This window comes from Peromyscus leucopus, chromosome 1, assembly GCF_004664715.2.
Source record: "Peromyscus leucopus breed LL Stock chromosome 1, UCI_PerLeu_2.1, whole genome shotgun sequence".
NCBI classification, from domain to species: domain Eukaryota; kingdom Metazoa; phylum Chordata; class Mammalia; order Rodentia; family Cricetidae; genus Peromyscus; species Peromyscus leucopus.
This window is the reverse complement of record NC_051063.1, coordinates 146549477-146577475: the sequence shown is the minus strand read 5'-3', so window position 1 is coordinate 146577475 and position 27999 is coordinate 146549477. Positions and strand designations below refer to the sequence as shown.

Here is a 27999-nt window from a genome sequence, read left to right as displayed (position 1 = left end):
TCTACGCACGCTGAGGGAGGGGCCGGCGAGGCCTGCCGTGGAGTACGGTGGCCCGGAGGGGGCAGCTGTGGACGCGAGTGGCGGGGTGATGGCGGCGCGGCCCGGCCGGCTGGTGGCCAGGTAACCCCGAGCCCAGGTTGAGCTGGGCGGCGGGGGCGGCGTGTGAACGGCAGGTTGAGCGACGGGCGAGGCGACAGGGCCGAGGGCAGGCGAGGCGGGCCCTGACTCGCCGCCGCTCCGCTCCGCAGCGCTCCTTGGAGGCGAGCGGCGGGTCCTAGGTGCATCTGTCGGTCTCTGAGACCCGGTTAGCTTCCCGGCTGCGGACGCCTCGCCCAGCCTGCCCGAGAGAGCACGCTCTTTGGGATCGCGAGCAGGATTCAAGGGCTTTCCTGCGAGGATAGCGGTCCTCGCGGTTTCCTGTGAATGAAACGAGCGGGGGGCGGGGGATTCAAAGTGGCAACATGGATACATGTTTAAGTGCATTTATTCGTTTAGCCAGTGTTTACTGCTCTCGTTGTTGGGGGGACTTTGTGAACCATCTTTTGCTTTTATCTTAACAAGAAAAGATGAAACCGCAAAATGATTAGAAAAAAAAAAAAAGTAATGGAATCCTGTTTGACTAGGATGTGATGGGCTCTTTTAGATTGGTAGGAAAGGTCGCCTAGAGAATGACACTTTGCGCGACAAAAAGTTAGCCCAACAAAGATCTGAGGGAAGAGCGTTGTAGGTAGAGTTATTCAGAAGCACAAAAGCTTTGGTACTGGAATCAGCTCTGCTGTTTAGAGGTGTGGAAGGAAAGCTCTGTGGCCGAAGCAGAGTAAAGGGGAGAAAGGTGGAAATGAGATTACGGGGTGTGGGCAGGCTGCAGATTTTTCAGGACTTTATAGGTCATGCCAGAACGATTATAGTCTCTTTATGTTTTGCAACGATCCCCCAATAGAGAAAGCTGTTATGGGGAACTGGATCACTGCAGATGTTTTAACTTACTGAGATACTTTGTTGCAGATGGGAGTCAAAGTGTTCAATTTGCCTCTGGTTCTTTTCTTCGAGGCTGTTACTCATTTATTCAAAAGTACTCCTTTGGTGTCTTCCACAGGCGTTACCTCTTAGGTGGCCAAACTAGATTCACTCATTCCCAGGAAAGGTCATAGTCGGGGATGGGGAGTCTGGAAGGAAGGACAAGTGCTGAAAACATCTGAGGACAATACATTGAAGTAAATACCGTGGTCAGGCTGTCTAGTCCTGACTTCAATATATACGTTGTTTCTAGGGACTAGTTAGATTCTCAGTTAAAAGGTGAGAGTAGTTGGGAGACCTGCTGAATATGATTTCATCAGAGAGGGGGTTAGTGAAAGCCTGAGTATTTTCCAATTGTAGAGTCTTTGGGGAACCTTAAAAAAAAAAAAAAAGCCTACAAATTAGTTTGTGGGCACAGAAGAGACCCAAATAGGCAGGTCTTAAAGACCCAGCTAGGCCATGTGTTTTTGGAGTTTGGGACATTAGCCTAAGAAAAATCGATTTTTTTTTTTTCAGGATGTGGATGGATGTAGGGTGAACCAAGATAAAACTACTTAGGAATGAACCCACTGTCTCTGTAAAGGGTAGAAGTGGTTCACTCAAGCAGTGTCAGTGAGGGCAGGGTGAAATGCAGTAAGGAAGGGTTCGAAAATGAAGGCTTCTAGCCTCCCTAAGTAACTGATATGGACTCCATACACTCAGCTGAGGAGGAGTACAGGAAAAAGTGAGTTCGAAGGGCATGGAATAAGTTGAGTTTACTGTGGGATCTCCAAGTGGAGATCTGCAGGAGGCATGTGAGTGCTCACATGCCTCACTGCTAGTGTTCAGTGGAAGCCAAACGCCACATTTTGAATTGTAAAGGTTTCTTGGAGTAATGATATACCGTCCGATAAGATGCTGGGCAGTGGTGGCTAGCCATGGCTCCCAGGCAACTGCACGATCACCAGGGACAACAGCCAGTGCTCTAGAGTGTACTGTGTTCCCAGTGTTGCTGGTTATTGTGTTTTTACATCCCCGTGTCTATAGAAGGCTCCACTGTGTCTCCTATACACGTACAGCTCTGGTTTCTCCCTTGTAGCACGGCACTTAATAAAGGACGCGGGAGATTCAGTACTTCGTTATAAAATGGGTTTCTATTAGATGAAGTTTGCCCATCTGTAAGGTAATGTGAGTGTTCGAGATGTGGTCAGAAAGTTAGAAGTGGGTTTTCTGCTTATGCTGTGTTTATTGGAATGTAGCCCCATGATAAGTCAAGGAGTATCTGTCCACAGCCCAGAAAGGAGCTAACCCCTAACTTGTAGAAGTCAAATTGAAGACATACAAGTCCATGGGATTACTCTGAGAGAGGGAGTGGGGAGGGCTGAGCTCTCAGAGGTCCTGACAGTGAGACACCAGGAGAGGAAGAGGAAGCAGAGAGGGTGATGGAGATGGACTTTGCAGAGAGGGAGAAGGAGCTGCAACCCAGCCTGCCTTGCCAAAAGTCAGTGTGCTCTTAGAAAAGGCAGGCTTTTTTTTTTTTTTTTTTTTTTTTTTTTTTTTTTTTTTTTTTTTTTTTTTTAATGGGAAAGCAGACACAGGCTTACATTCCCTTTAGAGAATCTGTCCCTTTGGCCAGGAGACATAGTGATAAAATCTTAAGTGGAAAGCATGTATGCAAATTGTAGGAAAGAGTAGTTAATACAAGGGTTTGTTTTACAGGTTGCATCCCAGGCATGAGGGCGTATGGCCAATATGGGCTAATGATTAAGTTACTAGTTCCCTTGGTGAGCCCCACAGGTTTCTTTCCCTCCTTCAATAGGAAGCTTTTCAGAAAATACAAGTTCTCAGAACATCTGTACATGTTTTCACACTTCTCTGTTTATTGTGTATGTGGGGGATGTACATGTACCATGTTACCTGTGGAGGTCAGTAGGATGTTTGCCCATCTGTAGCAGCTTGAAGGATGTTCTCTCTCTACAATATGTGGGTTCCAAGGATCAAACTCGGGTCATCAGGCTTGGCAGCAAGCTCCTTTACCCATTGAACCATCCTGCCAGCTTAGGAGGGCATCTTTAATAACTGTTTACTTAAAATAGAAAATGTATTGTTTTGTTTCAGTAAGAACCAGGTTGTCATCCGAGACATTTTCAATCACGTTCTGGCTATTAATTAGATCAAATGTGTGTGGAACCTGCAGCTATGTAACTGCATACTGCATACTCATAGGACTATGTGCTACTCTGCAAGCAGGTTCAGAATTCCAGCAAACAAACAAGCAAGCAAGCAAGCAAACAAACAAACAGCAACAATGACACAAACCATTCTGAAGGATTCCACATGTTTTCCAAAGCCTTTCGATCCTCAGTTTTATCCTTCGTGCTCCCTGTCAGTCATCTTGTAATTTCAAAAGCTGAAGTTTCTCTTTAAAATGAGTGCCTGGTATGTAATTAGAAACCAGCTATATCAAGGACGATCAATGGTATGTTTCAATCTTTTCACTCTACAGTGATTTATTGTTAAAAAACGGAGGATTGTCTCAGATAGTTTGGAGACCAGAATAGCTTGCCTTTAGCCTGGCTCCTTTACCTTTCAGTGCATTTAAAGCACCAATAGAGTTACAAGTTAGTCTAGGCTTAGTCTGTAATTTCTGCCTAAAGTGATTACAACTGAAGTAATTCCCCATAAGGCCCTGCATGAGGTCTCCAGTGCTCTTGGAGTTATGGGATTTGAAAATTACGAGAAATAATCTAGTCCAAGGCTTTTAAGATGTTCTTGCAATGGCTTGCCACTATTTTATGATAATGTGAAAGAAACCTGTTGGAGGCTTTTGCTTTTGTATCAGGCCCAACTGACCAGCTAGACCAAACCAGACCAGTCAATTGTACTAAGTATAGGTAATCTAACTGAACTTCAAAATAAGCCAGTTTCTTAATAATGATGAAATAAAAAGCTCACAAGGGCTGTACAGCAGGGACTCATTGGAACCCAATGTACTTGAGCCAATTTGGAAGGATGTCCCCTGTCCTTCCTAGAAAGAAAGTGACTCAGAAGTGCTTGTCTTTTGTACTCTGCTTTTGGTTTTCTGCCTATAGAGCACAGCTCTACCGTCCAGCTCCTTAGACTGCCTTTTCTATATCTTTATGTGATGTCTGGAGTTTGGCTCAGGGGTAGAGTACTTACCTAGCACGTGCAAGGCACTGGGATTAATCCTGAGTGTTACAGGAAAAAAAAAAAGGAAGAAAGAGAAAAAGAGAATAATCATTAAATGAGGCATTACCTAATTTGTGAATCACTGATTTTAAAAAAAAACTATTAGATCTTTACATTTGTTAAAGTTTTATTTTCTAACAGTTCAGATGTACTTTACAAGTTAGTTTGTAGGACATTTGCTAAGTATAGAATCAGACAGTTTCAAACTCCGTGAAGAAGGACAAGAGAGAAGGGGGATCGGTGTGTAAGGTAGGGAGAAGGCACTGTCCTACAGTGGCAGAGCACTCAGCAGAGCTCGGGCCAGATGCGGCTGCTCTGGGGACAGGAAGGTCTGGCAGCACCTTTGTGAGGGTCACCGTGCTCTCTCCGCATGGCCAGCACGGCCATCTTCCCGTTCAAATCCCACATCTGAATTGCAGCAATTTTTCTAACGATGTAGAGATAACAGGAGGAACATCAGATAGCCAGAATCTCACAGGGTGTGCTACTGGAGAACCCAAAATTCTTTATTGACTTCAGCTATCAGATTTGCTAATTCTTACGTTATAATTTTTTTGACTTGAAAGCAGTTTAGAGTGCAGAGCTTTGGAGCTTGGAGTGGTTGGAGGTTGCTTTTTTTTTTTTTTTTGCAGTGTTGGGGATCAAACCCAGGGACTCACGTGTGCTAGGCAGGTGCTGTGACACTGAGCTACACCCCAGCCTTAGACTGCAGAATATTATCATTTATTTTAGAAATAGTTAGAAAACTTGCTTAAATGACAGAAGGTTAAATGTTACAAAAATGGAAACTATTAGTACTCTAGATACAAAAAGTGAATTTAAATTAGCCAACTCCATGCATACCCCAGTTAAGCATCTATATAAATACCTATTTACCATTTTGTTTATTTGAGGATAAGGGCACTGTTTGCATACAAACACAATACAAAGATTCTGACCCCCAAAATTAGACTACAAACATTTTCAAAATTTAAAAATAGTAAATATATTTCAACAAGAAACCTTGATTTAATTTCATGATTTTATCTTACTGGAGCATGGTTAATTTTTAATTAAAAACCCTTTTTTTAATTTGATTGTTTTGAATGTATGTGTGCATGCATATGGAGGTCAGAGGACCACTTTTAGGAGTTGCTCACCTGCTGCCTGGCAGGTCCCGGGGATCAAACTCGGGTTGTCAGCCTTTGGAGGAAAGCCCCTTTATCCACGAGGCCATCTTGCCAGCCCAAGCCCATTCTGGTTTTTTTTTTTTTTTTTTTTTTTTGCAAGAGATACTGGTATTACAATACATTGGCTTATTAATAGTAAGACATTTTATTTACAGTATTAGTGTGGGCAAAATTTTTTCTCTTTTACTTCATCTTAAAAATGGTCTCTGACACTTTCTGTTTCCAAACTGCAACATATCTTCACATGACTACATTCTATACATACAGCTATGTATTTTTCTTTACATACATACGGCCCTATCTCTGTATACACAGTTACATCTGTTTTCACATGTCTATACATCTTTCTGTTATATAGTTATCTTTTTTCTTTCATTTTTCTTTATTAAAAAATTTTCTACTCCACATACTATCCACAGATCCCCCCTCTCCTTCCTCCCACCCCCAGCCCTCTTTCCCAAGCCACCCCACATCCCCACATCCCCCAAATAGAGGTCTCCCATGGGGAGTCAGCAGAGCCCAGCACACTGAGCCTAGGCAGGTCCAAGCCCCTTCCCACTGCACCAAGGCTGTGCAAGGTGTCACACCACAGGCACCGGGTTCCAGAAGCCTGCCCATAGACCAGGGACAGGGGCAAAATATTTTAATGTTGATTGTTTACTGTGTTTTAAACTTTCAAGATTTTTTTCAACATTATACAATAACTGCATATATTCAAGTTTTATTTAAAAAAACAAAAATTAATGATTGGTCTTCCTAGTTCCTAGTAGTAAGCCCTATCTTCTTTTTCAGTGTAAGTGATATTCTTATACAGGATCATGTTAGCCCAGTTCTTAAGTGATAACCGAATCGGTGAATGGGTCCTGCATGCAGCAAAGGCAGACAGCCTTCTGGTTGCAGTGTAACCTCACTGATGTGGAAGCCACTCTCCGGGGGTGTGTTGCACTTGGATGGGAAGTAGGTAGTTAGGGTTTCAGTACAGCACTTTTTCTTTTAAGATCTATTTGTTTCTGTTCTATGGGAATGAGTGTTTGTCTGCATGTATGTCTGCACCACACGTGTGCTGGTGCTGAGGAGGCCAGAAGAGGGTGTCAGATCCCCTGGAACTGGAGATACAGAGAGTCATGAGCCACCTTGTGGGTGCTGGGAACTGAACTCAGGTCTTCTGCAAGAGCAGCTAGTGCTCTTAATCACCAAGCCTTCTCTCTGGCCTGGGTTATTATATGGCTTTTAATAAGAGGAAACGGTTTTGTTTCTTCCATCACCGCCACCCCCAGCTTTCTCCTCAAGTGCACACAGTGCTCCTCAAAGGACCCAAGTTCGGTTCCTCACCCACATTAGATGTTTTACAACTACCTGTAACACCAACTCCATGAGATCTGATGTTCTCTGCTGGCCTCTTCAGGCTCCTGAACACATGTGGCACAGGCACATACAAATGTTTGTGGACACCTGTGTGTGTGTGTGTGTGTGTGTAGTATTTGGTTTATTCATAAAAGAATAATAAAAAACCAATGGGTCTTACATATAAAACAACATGGTTTTTGTTGTTGTTGTTGTTTTTAATGGTTAAATACTCAAATAATTTTTGTTTTGTTTTGTGTTTTGTTTTTTGAGCCAGAGTTTCTCTGTGTAGTTTTAGTGCCTGTCTTGGATCTCGCTCTGTAGACCAGGCTGGCCTTGAACTCACAGAGATCTGCCTGGCTCTACTTCCCGAGTGCTGGGATTAAAGGTGTGTGCAACCACCGCCCAGCCAAATAATTCTTAAATAATGACTCGTCGGAGGAAGTCCCAACCCCAAATGTAGCAACTATGATTTAGTTGGTCTCTAGAATCTGGGGCTTAGAAATTTTTCCTAATAATTTATGCTGTCTTCCATGTGTGACCACAGCCCTGTAAGCCATGTCTAGCCTCCAAAGCAGTTGGTAGTAGAGAGAAAGAGTAGCTTGTGCTCTGGATGATGGGCATCATTCTGAGTGGAACTGTGTAGGGACCTGGTGATTCTGGATAGGATCACAATAGACCAGATGTCACGCAGTGACATCCTTGTAGCCATAGTCCAGCTGTCCCTGGCAGAAAGAGGGGTAGGGTGAGTAGAGAAATCACATTGTAGATGCTGGTCTCCTGGCCCAGCAAACAGGATGCTGAAATGAGGGACCCCTAACAGGACGTGGGGTGGTAAAGAGCAGTGAATCTTTCCCAGGAAAGATTGATTTCTGAAGGACTGTTTAATCATGAGCAACTAAGAGTAGAAAACTGCCACTTTTAATATTAATAAGATGTTCCATTTTTAGAAAATGCTTAGCACAGTGTGATATGAAGCCAGGGAACTCAGCTTTCTTATCAGTAAAATTATATAAATTGAGCAGAAAATTGTAGTGTCATCTTTGATCCAATTCTTGAGCTTTCCCAGACCCACAAAATCAGAATCTAGGGTGGAGGGGTATTATTGCCCATGTTCTAGCAAGCTTCTGGGGAATTCTGATGCTAGAATTTGAGAGGATTGTCTAGATCACATTCAAGATTCTTCTGGTACTAACATAAGAGGTAGTGGTGCTTCTGGAGCTAAAACCCAGGAGCTCACACATACCAGACACAAACCCCGCCACTGAGCTGTATTCCAGCTCACAGCAATTCTAATGCCCAGTCTGTCTGTGGTGCGTCAGAAAGAGTTAGCCTCTGGAGAACTGCAGTTTGTATTAAATACTGCCATTCCCCTGATCCAGCTCCGAAGAACAAAACTGTCATTCAAGGCTCTCCCATAGAGACAGAAAATCTGGGAGCCTGTACAGCTTCTAGACTCTTATCAGTCAAGCTGAAGATGGCTCCTTTCCATGGCAGGCTTATAATAAAGGAACAGAATAAAAAACAACTGTCAGTCCCTCTGGCCAGAGAGCCCTGTGGACTTCTGTTGTTGAGATGACCTCCCCGTCCCCCTTCTGAGCAAGAGAGGGTCAGTCCCCTTTTCAATGTCCTGCAATTCCGGTTACGGGCAAGGTGGTAGGCGCATGGATTTTGACAGTTTTAAGTGATGTGTCCTATGGCAGTGGTTATAACAGCCCAGTGAGAGTTCCTGTGAGTCAGGAGAGAAAGTTTCAATCAACTTGGACTTTTAGTGTACAGGATGGGGCCATGCCGGAAAGATACCCAGGGCTGCCCTGGTATCGGCTGGTCTATGACTGCTCTCGTGTACTGGGCCTGTTGCTTGTCACACTGCCTTTCCTTCTTGGTCCCTGTGGCTGCCCCCTAATCAGTAGATGTCTTAAAGGCTGTATCTAGTAAAGTAGGACAAGGGATTTGGGGTCTGTCTAGTTCCTGAAGTTTTTGTCTGATACCTAAGAAGTTTAGCTGATAAAATGGACTTTGAGAATAAAATGGGACTCTCTCTGTCCAGGTTAGTATGTGTTTGTGTCCTCATGGCCAATCTGGAATGAAGTAAAACTGGTTCTCAGTGGGCCTCTTTGACTTCTTTCAATTTGATAGAATTCATAAGTTTCCTTGTGGCCTTTTTCATATCTTCTGTTTCCCATGAGCACAGATAATTATGACTTCCCTTTCTAGAGCTTTATCTGGGTAAGTTCACCCATGGCCTGTTTGGAAACTGCTTCTTTCCCAGGAGGGGCTTCCATGGTGTCTGAGTATGGTTTCTATTGCTGTGGTAAACACCATGACCAAAAGCAGCTTGGGGGAGGAGAGGGTGTTTCAGCCTTAACACCTGGCAGTCCATCACGAAGAGAAGTCAGGACAGGATCCTGGAGGTAGGAATTGAAGCCGAGGCCACAGAGGAATGCACTTCCTGGCTTGCTTCCTATCAGTAGCTCAGACTGCTTTCTTTTACACCCCAGGATCACCTTCCCAGGCTGGCATCACCCACACTGGGCTGGGCCCTCCCACATCAATCATTAGTCAAGATGGTGCCCCCTAGGCTTGCCTACAGGCCGTCTGTATTGAGGCATTTTAGTAATTGAAATTCCCTTTCCTCAGATGACTCTAGCTTGTGTCTCATTGACAGAACAAATCGAACCAGTGCACAAGGGTTACAGGCATGAGCCTCGTTGACCCATTTCTTGACCAGTATGTATAGGAGAGTGGTAGATTGATTGTGTTTGGCCCCCATAAGTTCATAGGAAGTGGCACTATTGGGAAGTGTGGCCTTGTTGAAGTAGATGTGGCCTTGTTGGAGAAAGCTTGTCACTGTGGGGTTGGACTTTGAAGTCTCTTTTGCCGAAGCGTTGCTCAGCGTCACTGCCACTTCCGGTTACCTCCTGATCAAGATGTAGCCAGCACCATGTCTGCCTGCACACCGCCATGCTGCCTGCCACGGTGACAATGGACTGAACCTCTGAAACTGTAAGAAAAAGCCACCCTAAATAAATGTTTTCCTTATAAGAGTTGCCGTGGTCATGGATGGTGTCTTCACAGCAATAGAAACCCTAACTAAGTCGAGGAGACAGTTTATATATATATGAAATTCTTTAATGAAGTGGAGGGTCTTGATTAAAAGAGCTGTTCAGTTTCAATGAGGGTAGAGTCAAGCATGGGAAAGAACACATAGACTCGAATGGTTTCCAGTTCTCTGTTAGTGCCTCACAGAAGAGATGTTAGGCCTATTCTGTCCAGTGGGAAGGATCTCCCAAGTAGGTGTGCCAAAGGGACAGAGTGTCGGGGCCTCAAGATATGGGGGAGAGCTACTGAGAAGGTGGGTGTGGCTAGTGATCAGCAGGATGAGGTGGACAACTGTCCTTCTAAGGACCCTAAGAACCTGGCCAGGCACCCACAGCGGGTTTGTCACAGATTTGGAGCTGGAGAAAGGGGACATGATGGCGTGGCTATGGTGAACACCAAATCATTTCCAAAGGTTGTAAGAGAACAAAGCAAACGGGAGACCAGTACTGCAGTTGGGGGTACTGATTAGGGACCATGCCTCTTTGTCTCAGGGCCAAACCATGAACAAAGGAACACAGATGTTTCAGAGTCTGAGGATCAATTTTTTCTCCAGTTTTTTTTTTCAAGTGTCCCTCACCCCCACCCCCGAGGATGAGTCTGAGGGGAGAGGAGGTGACTCCCACGATGGGGAGATCAGTTCCCTACCCTAACAGACACCCCTCCAGGGAAAAGAGCCCTAGGTTCAAGACAATTGATGTGCACTTTCAAAAAGGGATAGCTAGCCTTACTAAAGGACTTCCTGAGAAGATGTCCACAAGGGACGTGAGGTACAGATGTCAAAGAGGGCATTTAACTTACTAAAAGGATGTCTTGGCACTGGAACCAACACTTAAAAGTTCAGGGACACTGGATACACGGCCCAGGTTCTGCAGTCTGATGTCATGAAGACTCCTCAGATGAATGGAGTCATTCTCAGGAGAGGCAGAAAGGAAGGAAAGAGAAACTATAGAGCCTCCAGAAGTATTCGCCACAATGTATGCAGTCACCCAGGAAGAGCTGCGGTGGCCTGCTGCACTGAGCAGGGAATGAGCAGAAACAGACAATAGTCCTTCCTTACAGACCCTGTCTCAGGCCTTCAGTTCCGCCAGGGTTGTCCATAGTTGGCGACTGTCAGATTCCAGAGGAGGAGAGGCCTTCTGTTGAAAGGTGGAAGACAGCTGTGGAGTGTGAGAGAAGGGAGGCCTTTGTTCCACAGGGGGCTGGTCCCAGCAAGGAATCTTCAGCTGTCCTCATTCTTCAGTGGAATCGTTCAGGGGTCCCGAGGCAGAGAGAAGACTCTCAGAGGAACTCTAGTCCCTCACCCCCAGCAACAGAGGACCATGCCCTGGAGCATGGAAACCTGGTCCTACTGGGTGGGAGTTGTCCCAAGTAGAGGCTGTCAGTAGGCTCCAAGCACTTATGGAGCTTACCAAGGATCATGAGGAATGGAAGCAGGTGGTTGATGTGCCCCAGAGTCCATGCAGACAAATGTGATGTGGGTCAGATTCATGCGTGGTAAAAAGAATTCACCAATCCATATCAGAGTAAAAAAGATAACCTTACAAACATTTCAAGAAAGCAGTGGGCTGGGCAAGGACAGACAGAGCCTGCCTCAAGAGGGTGGATTGTGGTATGCAAATGAGGGTAGTCCTGATTGGCCGGTATTCCCTCTGGGCTGGGCCTGCTTAATTTTGATAAGTCATTCCTATGTGCCACTCACTCAGTTTGTGATGTCTCAATGGGGATAGAACCAGAACCCTGGAAGACAGCCTTTGCTTGGAGTAATTCAGCTTCTGCCTTGAGTGTCATAGCCAGCATCTGAACTACGTAGCTGCTTGGGCTGTCTGTCATTAAAGTTGAGCGGCTGTTGACTTAAGCTGAGGCTTAATCCTGAATCTCTTGGCAAACTCTAGTGTATTTGTAAAAAAAAAAAGTGAATGTTTTACTTTTAATAACATTGGCTATGAAGGCTTCAAAGCTATCTATATCGTGGAAAATTTGGGTTTTTTTTTTTCTTGCTTTGTTGTTTGGTTTGGGTGTTTGTTTGTTTGGTTGGTTTTGCATCAGAGTCTTCTGTAGCCCAGGCTGACCTCAAACTCACTGTGTACCAAAGATGACCGTTGTGTTATTGTTATTACTATTAAGATATTTATTTAGGCTGGGCAGTGGTGGCGCACGCCTTTAATCCCAGCACGTGGGAGGCAGAGCCGGGCAGATCTCTGTGAGTTCAAGGCCAGCCTGGTCTACAGAGTGAGATCCAGGAAAGGCGCAAAGCTACACAGAGAAACCGTGTCTCGAAAAAAACCAAAACCAAACCAAAACAAAACAAAAAGATATTTATTTAGAGACAGGATCTGGCTGTTGTAAAAGCTCAGGCTGACCTTTTACATTCAGTTGATTGTGTGTGCACACTTGCCCATGTGAGGATCAGAGGAAATGTGGGAGATGGTTCTTTTCCACCAGGTGGGCTCCAGGTCTCAGACTCTGGCCGTTAGGCTTTATGGCAGGCATCTTGACTAGCTGAGCCATCTTACTGGCGCCCAGGATGTTCCTATGCCCTCTTCCTCCTGTGTCTATGTACTCCCCAAACTCCTAAGTCCTGGGATACAAACATGACCACCACACTCAGCTTCTAGGTTTGTTTGTTCTTGAGATAGGGTCTCACTATATAGCTCTGACTAGTCTGAAATTTACTCTGTGGACAAACCAGGCTAGCCTTGAACTCACAGATATCCATCTGCTTCTACTTCCCAAATGCTAGGATTGAAAGCATGCACCACTATATCTGGTTAGTTTCTAAAAATATTTTAGGAGAACATTTTCAATGTACTTTCTGATACTGTTCTGTTCAGTGTTTGGTGTAAAGACTTTAAGAATCAGAATTTTGCCGGGCGATGGTGGCGCACGCCTTTAATCCCAGCACTCGGGAGGCAGAGCCAGGTGGATCTCTGTGAGTTCGAGGCCAGCCTGGACTACCAAGTGAGTCCCAGGAAAGGCGCAAAGCTACACAGAGAAACCCTGTCTTGAAAAACCAAAAAAAAAAAAAAGAATCAGAATTTTGCTGGGCGGCGGCGGCGGCGGCAGCACACGCCTTTAATCCCAGCACTCGGGAGGCAGAGGCAGGCGGATCTCTGTGAGTTCGAGGCCAGCCTGGGCTATCAAGTGACTTCCAGGAAAGGCGCAAAGCTACACAAGAGAAACCCTGTCTCGAAAAACCAAAAAAAAAAAGAATCAGAATTTTAGTGTAAATTAGGCATGGTGACATAAGCTTATAACCCCAGCATTCAGGAAGTTTAGACAAGAGAACTGTAAGTTCAAGGAAATCCTGGACTACAAAGTAAGATACTAACACCTCACACACACACACACACACACACACACACACACACACACATACAAAAACCTAATGTGTTTTTAATATCATTTAGTGGATGTGAATGAAATCTATATATATATGGAAAGACTATAACCCATCATGAAATTGAGAGTCTTGTTTGTTTGTTTGTTTGTTTGTTTGTTTTTGTGGTTCTGGAAGTCAGTACTAGGCAAGCATTCTACCACTAAGCTATGTCTCCAATCTTCTCTCCCCTCCTGCCTTGAGTTTCCAAGACAGGACTTGAACTTTCAGTCTTACTGGCTCAGCCTCCTGCATAGCTGGGATTGTAGGGATGTGCTGTCTTAACTGGCTAAAATTACTGGGGTTTCCTCTAATGCTTCTTTTACTTTGAGGTCATTGTAGAATCACGAGCAGTTTGAGGAACATACAGTAAGACACTAGGTAGCCTTTTCCCGATTTCCCCCAATATCTTGCTCAACACTGCCCAGGATCTTGATTGACAGAGTCTTGCCAGGCTCTTGACACAGCCCACCAGCCTCCTTCAGATTTCCCTCTTTATCTGGATGCATTTATTTGAATGAGTGCTTAGCTCTGTGTAATTTTGTCATATATAGGTTGCTGTCCACTATCCATTTGTTAGCCCCTCACACAGCCTCCTGTTATCCTTCATAGCCCCGCCTACTAAGGAGGTGAGGCCCTCAGCCAGCGCTGACTTGCATCTCTATTTGCTTTTCAGGAACGGAACTAGCGTGCGGCCTCTCAGGTTGCCTTCTGCCCTCAGCATTATCCCTTGGAGAGCCATCTAAGTCATCTCATGTAGCAATAGGGTGTTCGTTGTTGATGAGAAGTATTTCATGGTGTGGCTGCGCCACTTTGTTTAACTGCACACCCAGTGAAGGACATCTTGTCCAAGTTTTTGTGTGAATGGCTTTGTTTTTCTGGCACGAATGCCGGCTTCTCAGTTGCTGGGTCATCTGGTGACTAGATGTTGAGCCTTTTAAGAGACTGCCAGATTCATTTGCAGACAAGCTGTGTGAGCGGGATCTAGTTTCTGCACATCTTTGCCAGCGTTCGGTGTCTGAGTGTTATTGCAGCTATTCTGAGAGTGGTACTCTTTATAGTTGTTTCTGTTGTTCTTTCATGGTTTGTTTGTTTCCTGTTGTGGAACTGAGTAGAGAGGACACTTAAAAATGACAGCACTAGGTTATATAGGGCTCAGCTTTTTTAGAAACACTACCTAACCTTGGATGACATTTTTCTGTAATTACTGACCTAAGTGCAGTTGGGAGATTCATCCCAAAGCCATAGTTTTTATCTGTTTAAGGAACGCTCTCAGTGACTCAGATAAGATTCAGGTAAAATAGCTACTGGTGACAACTATACTGGCCAGGAAAGAGGCATGGGTGTGTTCTGCTGTCCTCCGGGGGCTTCTCCAATGCTTCCTGAAGCTTCTTGCTCAGGGATAATCCCCTTTTCTGGTCAGCTTGCCACCTTGGTTTTTAAATATGCAGAACAAGCCTCTTTGCAACCTGCTTGGGATTCCTCGATTGTCTTTGACATCAAAACTAGCATCTGCCCAGCTCTCCTCTGCATCACAATTGACTTGTTTTTCTGTCTGTCCTCCAGAGCCCAGCACTGATGAGTCAGCGAGGGGATTCCAGGATGACTGGTGTGGACACGAGGAGCAAATGATGGTGCCCACAAAGCAGCAAATCCCAGCCATACGCTCATGATTAGGCAACACCATGGGAGCCAAGGGCAGCAGCCTCCATGGGAGACCTTTCTGTGCCTTGCAACAGCTCTGTGCAGTGTCCTTCTTCAGCTGCGCAGTCAGCGTGCGTCTGTGTCCGCTTTCTCTATCTAATTTGTTCCGCTAGTCTCCGCAGATTCCAAGACAGGTGAGCACCAGCCAATTTCTGCTCCCCATTTGCAGGGAAGGCCAGGCTGCTAGGGATCTGGTCCTGCTTCTGCGTATCTGGTAACACCCAACGTCAGCTTCTTTGAGTCAGCTCTCAGCCGTTAGAACCATCTGGTTGCCTTTGAAGAACTGGCATTCCAAGACAGAGCTTGTAGCATTAGTCAGTTGTCAGTGCTGGTTTTTGAGAGTTTTTGTGGTCCTAACGCTTGATAGCTTTTCTTTTCTGTTTCTTTTCCCCCCTCTACCAGAGACTGAATCTCGAACCTCATGCATGTTGATCAAGGACTCTACCACTGAGCTGTGTCCCTCAGCAATCTTTCAGCTTCTTAGTGGAATTTTTTAGAGAGCAAATATTTTAATTTTGTTGAAGTCTAACATATCAATTTTTGCTTTATGTACCATGCTTTTGGAAGAGGCCAAGGTTTTTGATTTTTTATTACATCTTTTTCTAAAAGGATAATTTTTGTAACATCAGAAAAAAAATGTACCAGTTATCAGTGGAGATCATCTAAGAAATAATTTCTTTATATCCATGTCCTGACTAGACATCTCCAAATATTTCTTTTCCATGGTAGTGGCTTCCCTTGTAGACTCTGTGTAGGTGTTTCAAAACATCGCTGCACACATTTTAGACAGCCAGCTGTGACCACATTTTAACAGCCGTGGCTTCTGAATGGTACATATCTTTCCAGGCCAGCATGGCGTTTCAGTTTGCAGTGAACCAACCATGAGCAATCCCTTGAGGGCCACAGTACGGCCACTTGGTCCCCTAGTCTGCTTTCTCAGATTTCCCTTCCCTTTAATCCAGCGTTTTTCTGGGGAAGAACAGTGGGTTTTCTTTAGTAGTTTTCTACTTTTAACAGGCCACCTATAAACATTTATTGTGGGGTGTACTGTGGGGTGCATTGAATCACCATGAATCGTGTTTTAAGTGCAGCTGAAGTTTTGTGCCAGGCCCCAGGAGAAGCACCCCAGCACATAACTGCTGTCAGTCAGTTTTCTTGCCTGTTCTCTGGGTGTTTGTGATGTCTTTGTTTTGTTATTTTCTGAATAGTTATTTATTTATGTGCTGGGGATTGAACCCAGGACCTCACCCATACGTAGTAAATGCCCCACTCCGGAGCTTCATCTCCCAACCAGATATGTATTACTGTTGTGTTTATGTGTGTGTGTGCATGCACACATTATGTCCGAGAACAACGTGTGGGAGTCAGTCCTCTCCTTCCACCCACAGGACCCGAGAACTGAATTCTGCCATAAGGCTGGCTTGCCAGTAGCACCTGTGGCAAATACCAGCGATGCTTTGGATGCCTTGTGTGCACCATTCAGTCAGATGCTTGGATACTTGGTCCACAGTTCACATGGGTTTAGGAGGTATAGCCTTGTTGAAGGAGGTCTGTCACCGGGAGCAAGCTCTGAGAGTTTAAAGACTTGCACCATTTTGAGTGTGCTCTCTGCTTCCTGCTTGGGGTTCAGCATGTGAGCCCTCAGCTTCTGCTCCAGCCGTCATGTCTGCAGCCTGCTGCCAACCTTTCTTGCCATGAAGGGCTCTTAATGTTAGTTATTTTGTGGCGCTGTGCTCTTACCCTGCAAGGAAATGTCACGAAACACGACAGAATCCGCTAATAAGAGTTTTATTAAGATAAAAGGGACAGAGAGTGCCCAGGCCTGTGGGAGACACGTGTGTAGAGAAGAAGAAGGAGCCGGGAATATGGCGCCTATAAAGGCTGGGCATGCACAGGTCAATGTAACTACTCCATGCATGTGCATAGATCACATGGCTACTCTGCGTGCTTATGTAACCATGCAAAGTCACGGATCCTGGTCACGCGAGACGCCTTGACCCAGAAATGGCTATCTTGACCTGGAACTGGCTAGGCGGAAGTGGGCATGCGCAAACACGCCCAACTGTGGGGGCGTGTTGTGAACCTTTCAGTTAACCCTCTGGAACTGTAAACTCAAGTAAACACTTTCTTCTATAGGTTTCCTTTACCATGGTGTGTTATCGCAGCAATAGAAAAGTAACTAAGACATTGCTTTCACCCTCTGAGCCACCTAAGTGTCTCTGAATATGTATTTCTCAATTTAAAACGGGCAAACTTTGAGTCTGATTTCTCAGAGCCATTCCTGCCAAGGAACCTGGGGCCTACCATGACAGAAAACAGGCTGCCCCTCCCCCACACTGTTGTTCTCTGACATTGACCTTCACTGGTGCTGAGATGATGGTGGCAGTGAAGAATGACCAAGGAGAGGTTTTATTTTCACTCAGTAAAACAAGAGGTGACAGGAATATTGTCCCAAGGATTTTTATTGCTATAAATAACATTGGAATGAAAATGCATTTGTTGCTAAAGTTAATGACAAGAGATGAGCGTATGATGATAATTAAAGCCTAAAATATTCCAAATATTAGTACTACTGAGAAAAGAAAACTGTTATGAAAAGGGATTTAGACTTTAAAGTAGAATATGAAAGTCAGTTTCTGACATGTAACTGGAAAACTATGCCAACAGCTGATTTTATTCTGGCCATTGCAGTTGGGAGAATTTCCTGTAATGGGAAACCTCTCAATGAGGATGGGATGATGTGACCCTGTTGTCCCAGCTATGTTTGAGACTGGGGCATGAAGATACAATTCAAGGCCAGGCTGTACAACTTAGCAAGATTTCATCTCAGAAAGTGAGAAAAGGGTATGGATGGTGGAGGTCAGTCCCCTCTGGGCACACAGACCAGGACTGTCCCTTCTGGTTAGCTGTGTTAGCATACAGCGGGTTACAGACTTCTTAACCACTGCTACTTATGTGAGTACAGGAAAGCTTAGCGTTGTCAAATGGAACAAAGCTGCAGAATTCTAGATTATTAAGTTGTGTAGAATGCACATCACAGCTTGAAAGTAGTGTTCAGAGGCTGGAAAGATGGCTTGGTAGTTAACAATGCTTGCTGTTCCTGCAGTGGACCTGAGTTCAGTTCCCACTGCCTACTTCTAGTCACTCATAACTGCAGCTCCAGGGGATCCGATGCCCTCTTCTGGAATCTGTTGTTTTTGTACTGACGTGGTGCAAATACCCGGATGTAGACACTCACATACACATAAGTAATGATTAAAAATGAATCTTAAAATAGGATTTGGAGAAGACTTAACTAAAAGTTTTGTTCATAAATTTAAAATCTATAGCTTTGTTAAGATTTAGCTGCTCTATTTTAGTTCTCTACTACAAAACTGTGTCTGGTGAGGTGGCCCACGGTTGAGATTCCTTAAGTGCTCAATGGGAAGAAATAAGTGGTAAAAGACTGAGCTGGGTGAGGTGGCACATACCTCTAATCCCAGAACTCCTTAGGCCATGGCAGCTGTGTCTCTCTGAGTTTGAGACCAGCCTGGTCTACATAGTGAGTTCCACACCAGCCAGGGTTACATAGTGAGACTCTGCTGCAGAACAATCAAACCAACTAGAAAGAAAAGCAAAACAAACAGAGCAAAAAAGTTGTGCATGTGGTGCACAGACAGATATCAAGCAAAATAGCCATACACGTAAAATTTGATAAAAGAAGATGGCAAAGTCAAGACCAGTGAATGGGCCACACTCTGGAAGGGAGGCACAGCACGAGCAGTCACCCTCATAACCACTCCTCTGAGGAGGGAAGTTAAGCATGTGCAGGGCAGTTGGAATGAGTTATGGTGGAGAAGGAGAGTCCATGGGTTTTGCTAACTAGGGTATTTTAAGAAGACAAAGTCAAGGGCCGCAGAGATGGCTCAGTGGGCTGGAGAAATGGCTCATTGCTAAAGAGCTGTTCATCCAGATGTGGGTTTGACTCCCAGCACCCACATGACAGTTGTCTTCGTTACTTTTCTATTGCTGTGAAGAGACAACTTAAAAACGAAAGCATTAATTTGGGAGCTCATGATTTCAAAGGGTTAGAGTCATGACTAGCATGGTGAAGAGCATGGCAGCAGGCAGGCAGGTGTGGGGCTAGAGCAGTAGCTGAAACTTTACATCAGATCCACAAGTATGAGGCAGAGAGAGAGAGAGAGAGAGAGAGAGAGAGAACTGAGATAACTGGCATGGACTTTTGAAACCGCAGAGGCCACCCCCAGTGACACACCTCCTCCACCAAGTCCATGCCCCCTAGTCCTTCCCAAACAGTCCCACCAACTGCTGGCCAAGCAGTCAGGTAAATGAGTCTTTGGGTACCATTTTCATTCAAACCACTGTAGCAGGTGACATCCATTTGTTACTTCAGTTTCAGGGGATCTGGCATTCTCTTCTGACCTCTATGAGCACCAGGCATGCACATGGTACATAGACATGCATGCAGGGAAAGCACCCATATACATAAAATTAAAGTAACATTTTATGAAAGAAGACAACATCAGGATCCATGTAAATTGCATATGTGAACAAAGTTGCTTATTTTTATTAATTTTTTATTAACAAATTTTTTATTCATTTTATATACCAAAGATCCCTCTCTTCCCTCCTCCCACCCCTCCAGCCTCCCCCTGTCATCCCACCCCCTATTCCTTCTTACAAGAAGGTAAGGCCTCCCATGGGGAGCTACATTTAGTAGAGGTAGGTCTAAGTACTTCCCTTGCCTCAAGGCTGTACGAGGTGTCCCATCATAGAAGTGGGCTCCAAAAGGCCTATTCATGCACCAAAACTTAGGAATTGAGGGAATCAGGCAGCTGTCATACCCATTTAAAGTAAGAGAACTATGAATTTATATGGGGGATGTGAGTGTTCAAATGTGTTTACAAAAACAAGCAAAACCCTCCTTTTCCCCAGTAGGAGAGGATTCTTTGCTTGTCCAAACATACGAGGTATGTGTGTAGCTTTAAACTCTATATTTAGGAGGAGTAAGGTGGCCCAGTAGGGTCCCAGAGCCTCCATCATTCCATTGGAAGAATGTCCAGTCCTCTTTTTTGCTTATACCATTGACAGCATACTTCCTCTGGCATTGACTGGCTGCCTCTTTCCTCTGCTTTAAAAGCCATATCTGTCCCTAAATGTGTCACATGTCACATTTGTCACATCTGTCACACATGTGTCACAACCCATTATGATCTCCACCATGCCAGAGAATTCTGGAACAACTCGAATGTCTAAATGTCTATGCAGTTACAAGTACAGTCTGCTCAATTTGGGTTGCTTTTCCTTCCCTTCTTGACTTTCTTGGGATACCACTTTTTTTAAAAAAAGGTTTTTACTTAGTCACAGAGGTGATGACCTAAGATCCTAACATCATTGTTATGTAATATGATATATAAATAGTCAATCAGGTTTTAATCTATAAGTCAGAGTGAAGGTTAAAGAATTTGATTGATCCCAGTGTTTTTGAACTGGGACATCTAACAATGTCTGCAGACATTTCTAGTCATCAGAACTGGTGGATGATGCTGGGAGCATTTGGCTGGGAGAGGGTAGAGGTTTGGGTAGGGGGAGGTGGGGTTGAGTGGAGGCTTGCTTACCAGCTTACAATGTTCTTGCAGCTCCCCCATACAGAGGAGTCTGGCTCCACTTTCAACAGTACCAAATCTGAGATATCAAGCAGCTACCTAGAACTATTAGAAGAAAGCTGGTGTTTTTCAGCTGGGCCTGGTGATGCCAGCCCATGATTCCGGAGACTTGCTTGTCTGAGGCAGGAGGATCACAAGTTCAAGGTCTCCCTGAGCTACAGAGAGAGATCAAGGTGAGCTTACCACTGTAGGCAGCTTATAGAGACCCCATCTCAAAACAAAAAATAAAAGACAGGACTGGGGATCAAGTTCAGAGGTAGAGTGCTTGCTTCACATGACCAAGATCTGGGGTTCAGTTCTTAGTAAGACAGACAGACAGACAGACAGACAGACACACACACACACACACACACACACACACACACACACACACACACACCAAAGCAAACAAAAGCAAAACAACACTACAAAAAGTTTTATGCTCTTATATTTGCATATAAAACATACATTTCATCATTGTGATTTTAAAGTGTTACTATAATATTCATTTGAAGAGTTCAGTAACTAACATCTCTAACTTGAGACTTACTAAGTGAACATGGTGTTCTTTCACTTATAATACAGCTTTAACACTCACAATTACAAATTACTTTTTCTATTTCAGGTTTCACCGAGGGAACATCTTAGAGAGTCATTGTATTTCTAAACCTTCAATATTTACACCTTGGGGCTGTTGACTCTCTTATCATACACATTTTGGAATCAAAATGGAAGGTGTCCAAGAAATTTTGGACCAGTTATACAAGAAAGTACTTCTTGGAGCCATTCTTGAAGATGATGTCTATGGTTACATCCATTATCTCAACCCAGACCTCTCCGAACAAGCTGGCTGTACAGCTCCCTCTTTAGCTCAGTCTGATGTCAATGGTACACTTGATGGTGTGCCAGGCCAGCATGGGCCATCCTCCAATGAGCCGACCACCCTTCCTGAAACACGGGAGTGTGCAAAGAGACACTTTCAGATGAGCACGGCCCGGGAGGTGACACTCCTTCAGTTAACAGTGATCGACGTGATGCTGAGCCGAGTGCTGTCTGCTGAAACTGAGACCCACGCAAAGGAGAAGTACAGAGAGCTGATTAAAGTCCTCTTGCAGTCAGCTGAAGTCGATTCCAAATTGGTAAGCCACTTTTGAAATGACTTAGATATGAAGTGAAGGTTTTAAGGCTTCAGCAGTGTGATGGACTGGGTCTGTTTTGCTGTAGATCTGGATGCTCCAGAATCCCGACAAGTTGTCGTCTCACATGGCTGCCAAGTGCCTCTCATCGCTCCTCTATTTCCAACTGAGAGAGAAGGTCGGATAAATCGGATTTCTGTGTTCGTAGTTACTGCTTGCAGTTTTAAAGTTGCTCATTGGCATTGACTTGACTCCTTCAAATAGTTGAATTAAGATATTTGCACCCACAATAATGCACAAATTGAAAAGCATAATAATAAAATAAGATCCTATCTCAGAAACTAAAGAGGGAAGTGATTGAGCAGACACCTGGCTTCAGCCTCTGCTGTCTGGTGTACTCGCACACACAGTATTATACAGGGGCTTGCAAACACACACAGATCCAATGTCTATTGACTTTGTGCTCCAATTGCTTGTTTTGAAAATAACACTTTGAATATGAAAGTTGTTTATGGTAGAATATTTGGAAAGTAAAATAGAGTATTAAAAAAGAAAGACTTACACGTTACTATACTATTTATAAATAACATGGATGTTTTCATGGTTCTTTTTGATCCTTCACGTCTATGGTGTGTTGACTTTCCTGCCTTAAAAAATATTAGAATATTTTTGTTCCTTGTTGTGTCAAATATTACCGTACTTTTTTCATGTAAACAAGTAAACAACACTTTATAGTATTGTGTTATATAACAAGTAAATTTTAAACAAAATAATTATAACTCCCCTTTTGTTTTTTTACTTACAGATGACATTAAGCAATCCCTGGCTCACTTTTTGCCAAAAGCATCTCTCTGAATCCTCTGGGAGCAGTGAAGCAGCACATTGCCTCTGGATTCTTACAGCTGTCATCAAAGAAATCTTTAGAGATACACATTCACGGCAAGCAGGTAGAGATGACACTGTCCATAAGTGATCATCACTCTCTCGGGAGCATTGTGTTTATTAATGAAGAATAACATGTATGTTATTCCTCATCTCTCCTGAAGTATGGAAAAATGCAAGAAAGCTCTCTCCTGAATTTTTTATTGGACAGAACCTTGGTGTGTGTGGTGTCCATATTCAGTGTGTGGACATGCACATGTGGATATGTGTGTGCCTGTGGATGCTTGTAGAGGGCAGAAGTCAATGCTGGACACCTTCCTCAACTACTTCCCACCTTGTTTGTTGAGATAAGATCCCTCACTGAACCTAGAGCTCACCAACTGGGCTAGGCTAGCTGGCCAGTGAGCTCCAGCTCCACCTCCGCAGATGGGGTTCCAGATGTGTGCCACTCTGTCTGGCTTCTACATGGGTGCTAGGATCCTCAGGCTTATGCAGCAAGCACTTTACCAAATGAACCACTCTCCAGCACTGAAGATTACCTTTTTAGAAAGAAATTAAAACTTAATCATTAAATATCTCTTGTATAGTGTGATACTGCCCATATTTACAAAGCAAAAGTTAACTTTTAATAATTAGCTGTTAATCTGTATACCCTCATTTGGTCTTATTAGAAGTAACTGTTCTTAAACCTATTTTTTTATCTTACAAATTGAATCATAAAATTTTGTTGTAAGAAAGCTTTTGTTTTTCCTGTTGCATATAACTACTATTTTTATAATTACAGAAATTCTAAAGCAACTCTTGACTCCTTTCGACATTACTTTTGAAGTGTTCTACAATTCCTTATTTTCTCAGCATTTTGGAAACTTCCAGAATCCCTCTAACATAGTCAACAGCCTGGTGTGCTTCCTGGAGCTGCTTGAACTTCTCATAGCCTCCAGAATCCACCTGAAATTGCACTTTCGGAGTCAAAGGATGCTGTTTTTGAAACCCCATGCTCTAGATAGTCTTGCCTGGCCTGTTCCAGCTTTTGTTAAAAGGAAATTGGTTATAGTCATCAAAAAGTGCCTTCTTGGTAAAATGGGGGAAGACCTCTGCCGTGGTTCTGTGCCTGCCCTGATGTCACCAGACCACCTTCTAGACAGTGACGAGTTGGCCTTAGCTGATGCACTTCTGCACGCCGTGCATCTGGGGTTGTGGAAGGAATTGTCTGTGCCTGGAAAGCCTTCCTGCTTTGGAGGGGATGAAGTTCAACCTGGATGCCGACCCAGGTCTGGCCCTGATCACGTGACCCTGAGAGCAGCAAGCTTAATCACAGTGAAATCCTTAGAAATCAAGTTCCAGAATTGTACCTCAGCAACTGAAATGAAAGGTAATTCTCCCAGACTCATCTTTTTATTCCAAGTACTATGCAATTAATTGTTCACTTAAGAAAAGTGACTCATGATTATTGAGTACTAAGGCTAGTGTCATTTCATTAATTTAGTTATATTTTCTTGATTAAGTTTCGTAAATACTTTTTCAAAGGGAGGGGGGCTGTGGGGGCCTGGAATTTTAAGAAGCTTGTCAGCTTTTTGTGTACAATTAATATGCCTCAGATAATGAATTCAAAAATAATTGCTTTTGAGTCACTACCAAGCAAATGGAAGTCACTGCGTACTTAATTATATTATTCACAAAAGCACTGTGACTATGTATGCTCGTCACTGATAATTGGAAGTTTTGCTGAAACTACTTACTACAGGAAGTTCTATTGATAAAGGAAGTGTAGCACATGACTCGAAGATGCGGAGTCCAGGTTCAGAGTGCCTGAGAGAGCGATTGTGTGGGTGTGAGAGGATATGGCTTCCATTTCACTAGAAGAGGGCCAGCAGTGACTGTCTCCAGCAAGTAGCTAGTGGTTCCAAGGAGAGTGTGACTCCTCAGTGAATGAATGACCTCTCAGGCTGACCTAGGTATCATTTTTAGGATGGTCTCATTACCGCAATTACAGCTTATAACACTAGATGGCATCTGTTACATAATTCAGAAGTTTGAGTTGTCTGGGTTTTTGCAGTACTTTCTTTTAGTTCTTTCACAAGCCAAAGGAAGATTTTTCTGTTGTTTTGAAGCCATTTTTCTTTATGGCTTAGCATTCTCTAGTTAACAGAAAGCTGTGGTTGCCAATGAGGAGACTGTTGCCCACTCAATTAACATGCTTTCATAATGAAATCATATGTTTATTTCTTAGACAAACTGTTTAACTAGTTTTTTGGCAGATGGACACCTGACTATACATTTTAAGTGAGGGCTCCTCCGTGAGTCACATTGCTCTTCTCAGTTCTTCATTTGTGAAACAGCTAACCCCTGCTCTAGGACCCCAAAGTGTCGATTACGAAAATGCACTTACAAATTTGCGTACAGACAAGATACTATTTGTGTGTTCATAAACCTTAGCTGCACTTTGAAATTTCTGTTGTTTGAAGTTGACTTGCAGAAGTTCATGGCCGAGTTACTGACCTTCTTAAAGCCTCACCTTCAGCCCTCTCTCCAGTTACACAACCCATGTGAATGGCTGTCCAGGGTCTTTATAGAGCAGGATGATGACATGCTGGAGGCTGCCAAAGCATCCCTGAGCATCTACCTGCAGCTGACAAGGTTTGTGTCTTTCAAGTAACTTGGATTGCCTACAAGCCAGAGAATCAAGAGACACACGTGTCAGAAAATGTGTTTCTGCCTCATGCATTATTTTTCTTCTACCTGGGCAGAAATATCTTGTGGTTTCCTCCCATTTTAACTCTGCCTTACATGAAAATGGATGCTCTTTGCATTATCCTGAGAAGCTGGCTGGCTGAGCAGATCAGGGATAGTGAAGCAAGACCAGGACCCCTGGGCCCCGGTGTGTTGCCTGTGGGGTCAAGGTAAGCCAGTGCCTTCTCTAAACTGCAGCTAATGGTTAAGAACCATTTTTCTTAAAACCTCCAAGACTTACTTGTTTGACTCAAGCTTCTAGATGGTGACCTTCACCTTTTCAGAGAGAATGCAAATGGAAACAAGCAGCAGAGCCTTTCCGAGCTTGCGCTTGCAGGTGCTCCCTCAGGCTGCTCTCCTGGAGGCACATGGCTGGGACACTTGGGCCCTCTTGGGCTTCTGCTTTGTACTTGCAGCAGCGTCTGTAATTGCTCCTGAGGCTGACAACCCATGACCCTTTCCATCATTCTGCTCTCCTTCATTAAAACCCTCAAGGACTTGCTCCCTTTCCCTCTCCCTTGGCCTGGGAGGAGAAGGACTTTCTCACTAATGATTGGCATTGCAGCCTTGTGCCTGTTATGTTAGGGCCCAGCTGGCAATGGCTGCTTTCCATCCCTGAGTGTTTGGGGCCAGTTTTCAAAAGGCTTTACTCAAGAAACAGAATTCCTGCATGTGATTTGAGTTAGGCTCAAAAATAGTGAAATACAGATTTAGACTACAAAGTCCAGAGTATGTGTTGATTCACTCGGCACTGCCTTCTTACATCTCTGCTTCGTGTGAGTCTTGCTGCCTTCACTTAGGTTGGCTGTGTCCAGAGAGGTAGGTTTTTGTGCCATAGATGCCTAAAAAAAAATGTCATCCTTTTCAGGTTTTCTTGTTTGTAAGTGACAGAAACCACAAACTAGTTTAAGCAGAAATAGAATTTTTTGAGGCCTGGTTGAGAATTTTTGTCTTTTGTTTTGTTTTTCAAGAAAAGATTTCTCTGTGTAGCCTTGGCTGTCCTGGAACTCGCTCTGTAGACCAGGCTGGGCTCAAACTCAAGAGATCTACCTGCTCTCTCCCCAGTGCTGAGATTAAAGATGTGCAACACCACCACCCAGCCAGATGAGAGTTTTAAGGGTATCAAATTGGCATCAGATAGAGCTGTGTGTGGAGTGTGTGTGTGTGTGTGTGTGTGTGTGTGTCTTTCTGTGTTTGTGTGTCTGTGTCTTTGTCTCTCTGTGTTTATGTGTTCATGTGTGACTATATGGTGTGTGTCTTTCTGTGTGTGTCTTTCTGTGTGACTATATGGTGTGTGTCTTTCTGTGTCTGTGTGTTCTCAAATCATGCCAGCCATTATTTCCTGTTTATGATCTCACAGGCTGATTCTTTCTCAGGCCTAACCACCAGAAGTTTCATCCTTCCTTTTTATCAATCTTACGGTCATAATTTTTCCTAGCCATCAAGGTATCTCAGGGAAGATAGGATTAACTCCCTTGGATCGTGAGGCTATGTTCTCATTGGTCAATTGGGGTCACATCTATCCCTGATGTGGTGGTCTTGAGCTCCACTGTAAACATGGGATAAGTTGCCCTCAAGCAAAGTAAAGGATGGAGACTTTTGTGCAAACAAAAACTGAAACTAGTTGGTGGTGAGCAGGTTCGATTTTGATTTCCTTTTAAAGTAATATGTTAAGTGAGTGTTAGAACATGTCTGTAAAGCCCTGTCATTCTGAGCTCTCCCTTATCTGTGTTTTCAGAGGAGGGGACGATGCTTCTGGAAGCCTGACCCAAGAAAATGAAGCATGGATCCACTACACACATAGAAACGGCTGTAATCCTCACTGTATTTTCTTATTCTTATTAAAGAACATAGTGTTCGATTCTACAGTTCTTCTTGACTTCTTGATTTCCTCCGAAACCTGTTTCCTTGAATATTTTGTTAAATATTTAAAATTACTGCAGAAAGACTGGGGTCACTTCCTGTCCATCTGCAAGTTTTTTGATGCAGCTGAATCACAACGTAGAGTAAATACTCGAGGTCCTGTCTCCTCTCTTGTCCAAGACAGAAGCACCAGCCACACAGTACCTGATGTTCTGGCTTCTCCTGTTGGCCACAGAAATGCTTGCCCATGGGTCCCCTGGGCTTCTGATGCCTCCTCTGAATCCCACAGCCAGGTTGTGGTGCCCAAGGAAACTCACACTGTGCCAGCTCATGGCCCACCTTCCCAGACACCACTGAGTCTGGTAGATTATGGCAGCTCAGAAGATTCTGATGAAGAAGCCACAAATCAGCATTTAACAAACAGCAAACAGACGCCTTTATGTCAAGAAATGAGCAGGGAAATTCAACGCCTGCCTAGGACATGTAAGGATCAAAACAGACTTAGCCAGGAGCCTCAGCTGGGGCCTCTGCTTCCCCAAGAGTCTGCTCCCAGTCTCCCCTTCGGTGCTGCAGGGGACATTGCTCCCAGTGGGACTGTCTGGGGAGTGGGAGTGTTGTTCAGAACAGTGAAATGCCTTAAGGCGCTCCAGGGCGCTATCTACCGTTTGCAGGAGAAAAGTCTCTTTCCGTATAACCCAGCGGCTCTTCTGAAGTTGTTGAAAGGGGTGGAGGCGAAGTGTGATGAAGTGTGAGCATCGGGTGACACCGCAGCGTTTGTCCTCAGGGTTTGTTTTCTTTGATATAAATTGCATGTCTGAGATAAATAAAGACAAACCAAAGCT

The 27999-nt window shown here is 44.2% G+C and overlaps 1 protein-coding gene across 3 annotated transcripts; it reads left to right on the top strand.

Moving 5' to 3' along the window:
* The first annotated feature begins 13 nt into the window (after positions 1–13).
* Positions 14–27999, top strand: Lins1 (lines homolog 1). Of its 3 annotated transcripts, XM_037198803.1 has the most exons (10): positions 14–120; positions 14764–15035; positions 20541–20740; positions 21172–21685; positions 21771–21860; positions 22488–22629; positions 23349–23936; positions 25030–25201; positions 25312–25464; positions 27033–27999. In XM_037198803.1, the coding sequence occupies exons 4-10, from the start codon at positions 21275–21277 to the stop codon at positions 27907–27909; spliced, it is 2433 nt and encodes an 810-aa protein (XP_037054698.1). In that variant the 5' UTR covers positions 14–120; positions 14764–15035; positions 20541–20740; positions 21172–21274; the 3' UTR covers positions 27910–27999. The 3 variants fall into 3 exon arrangements, with proteins under 3 accessions (XP_037054698.1, XP_037054701.1, XP_037054707.1); XM_037198806.1 differs by lacking the exon at positions 20541–20740; XM_037198812.1 differs by lacking the exon at positions 25312–25464.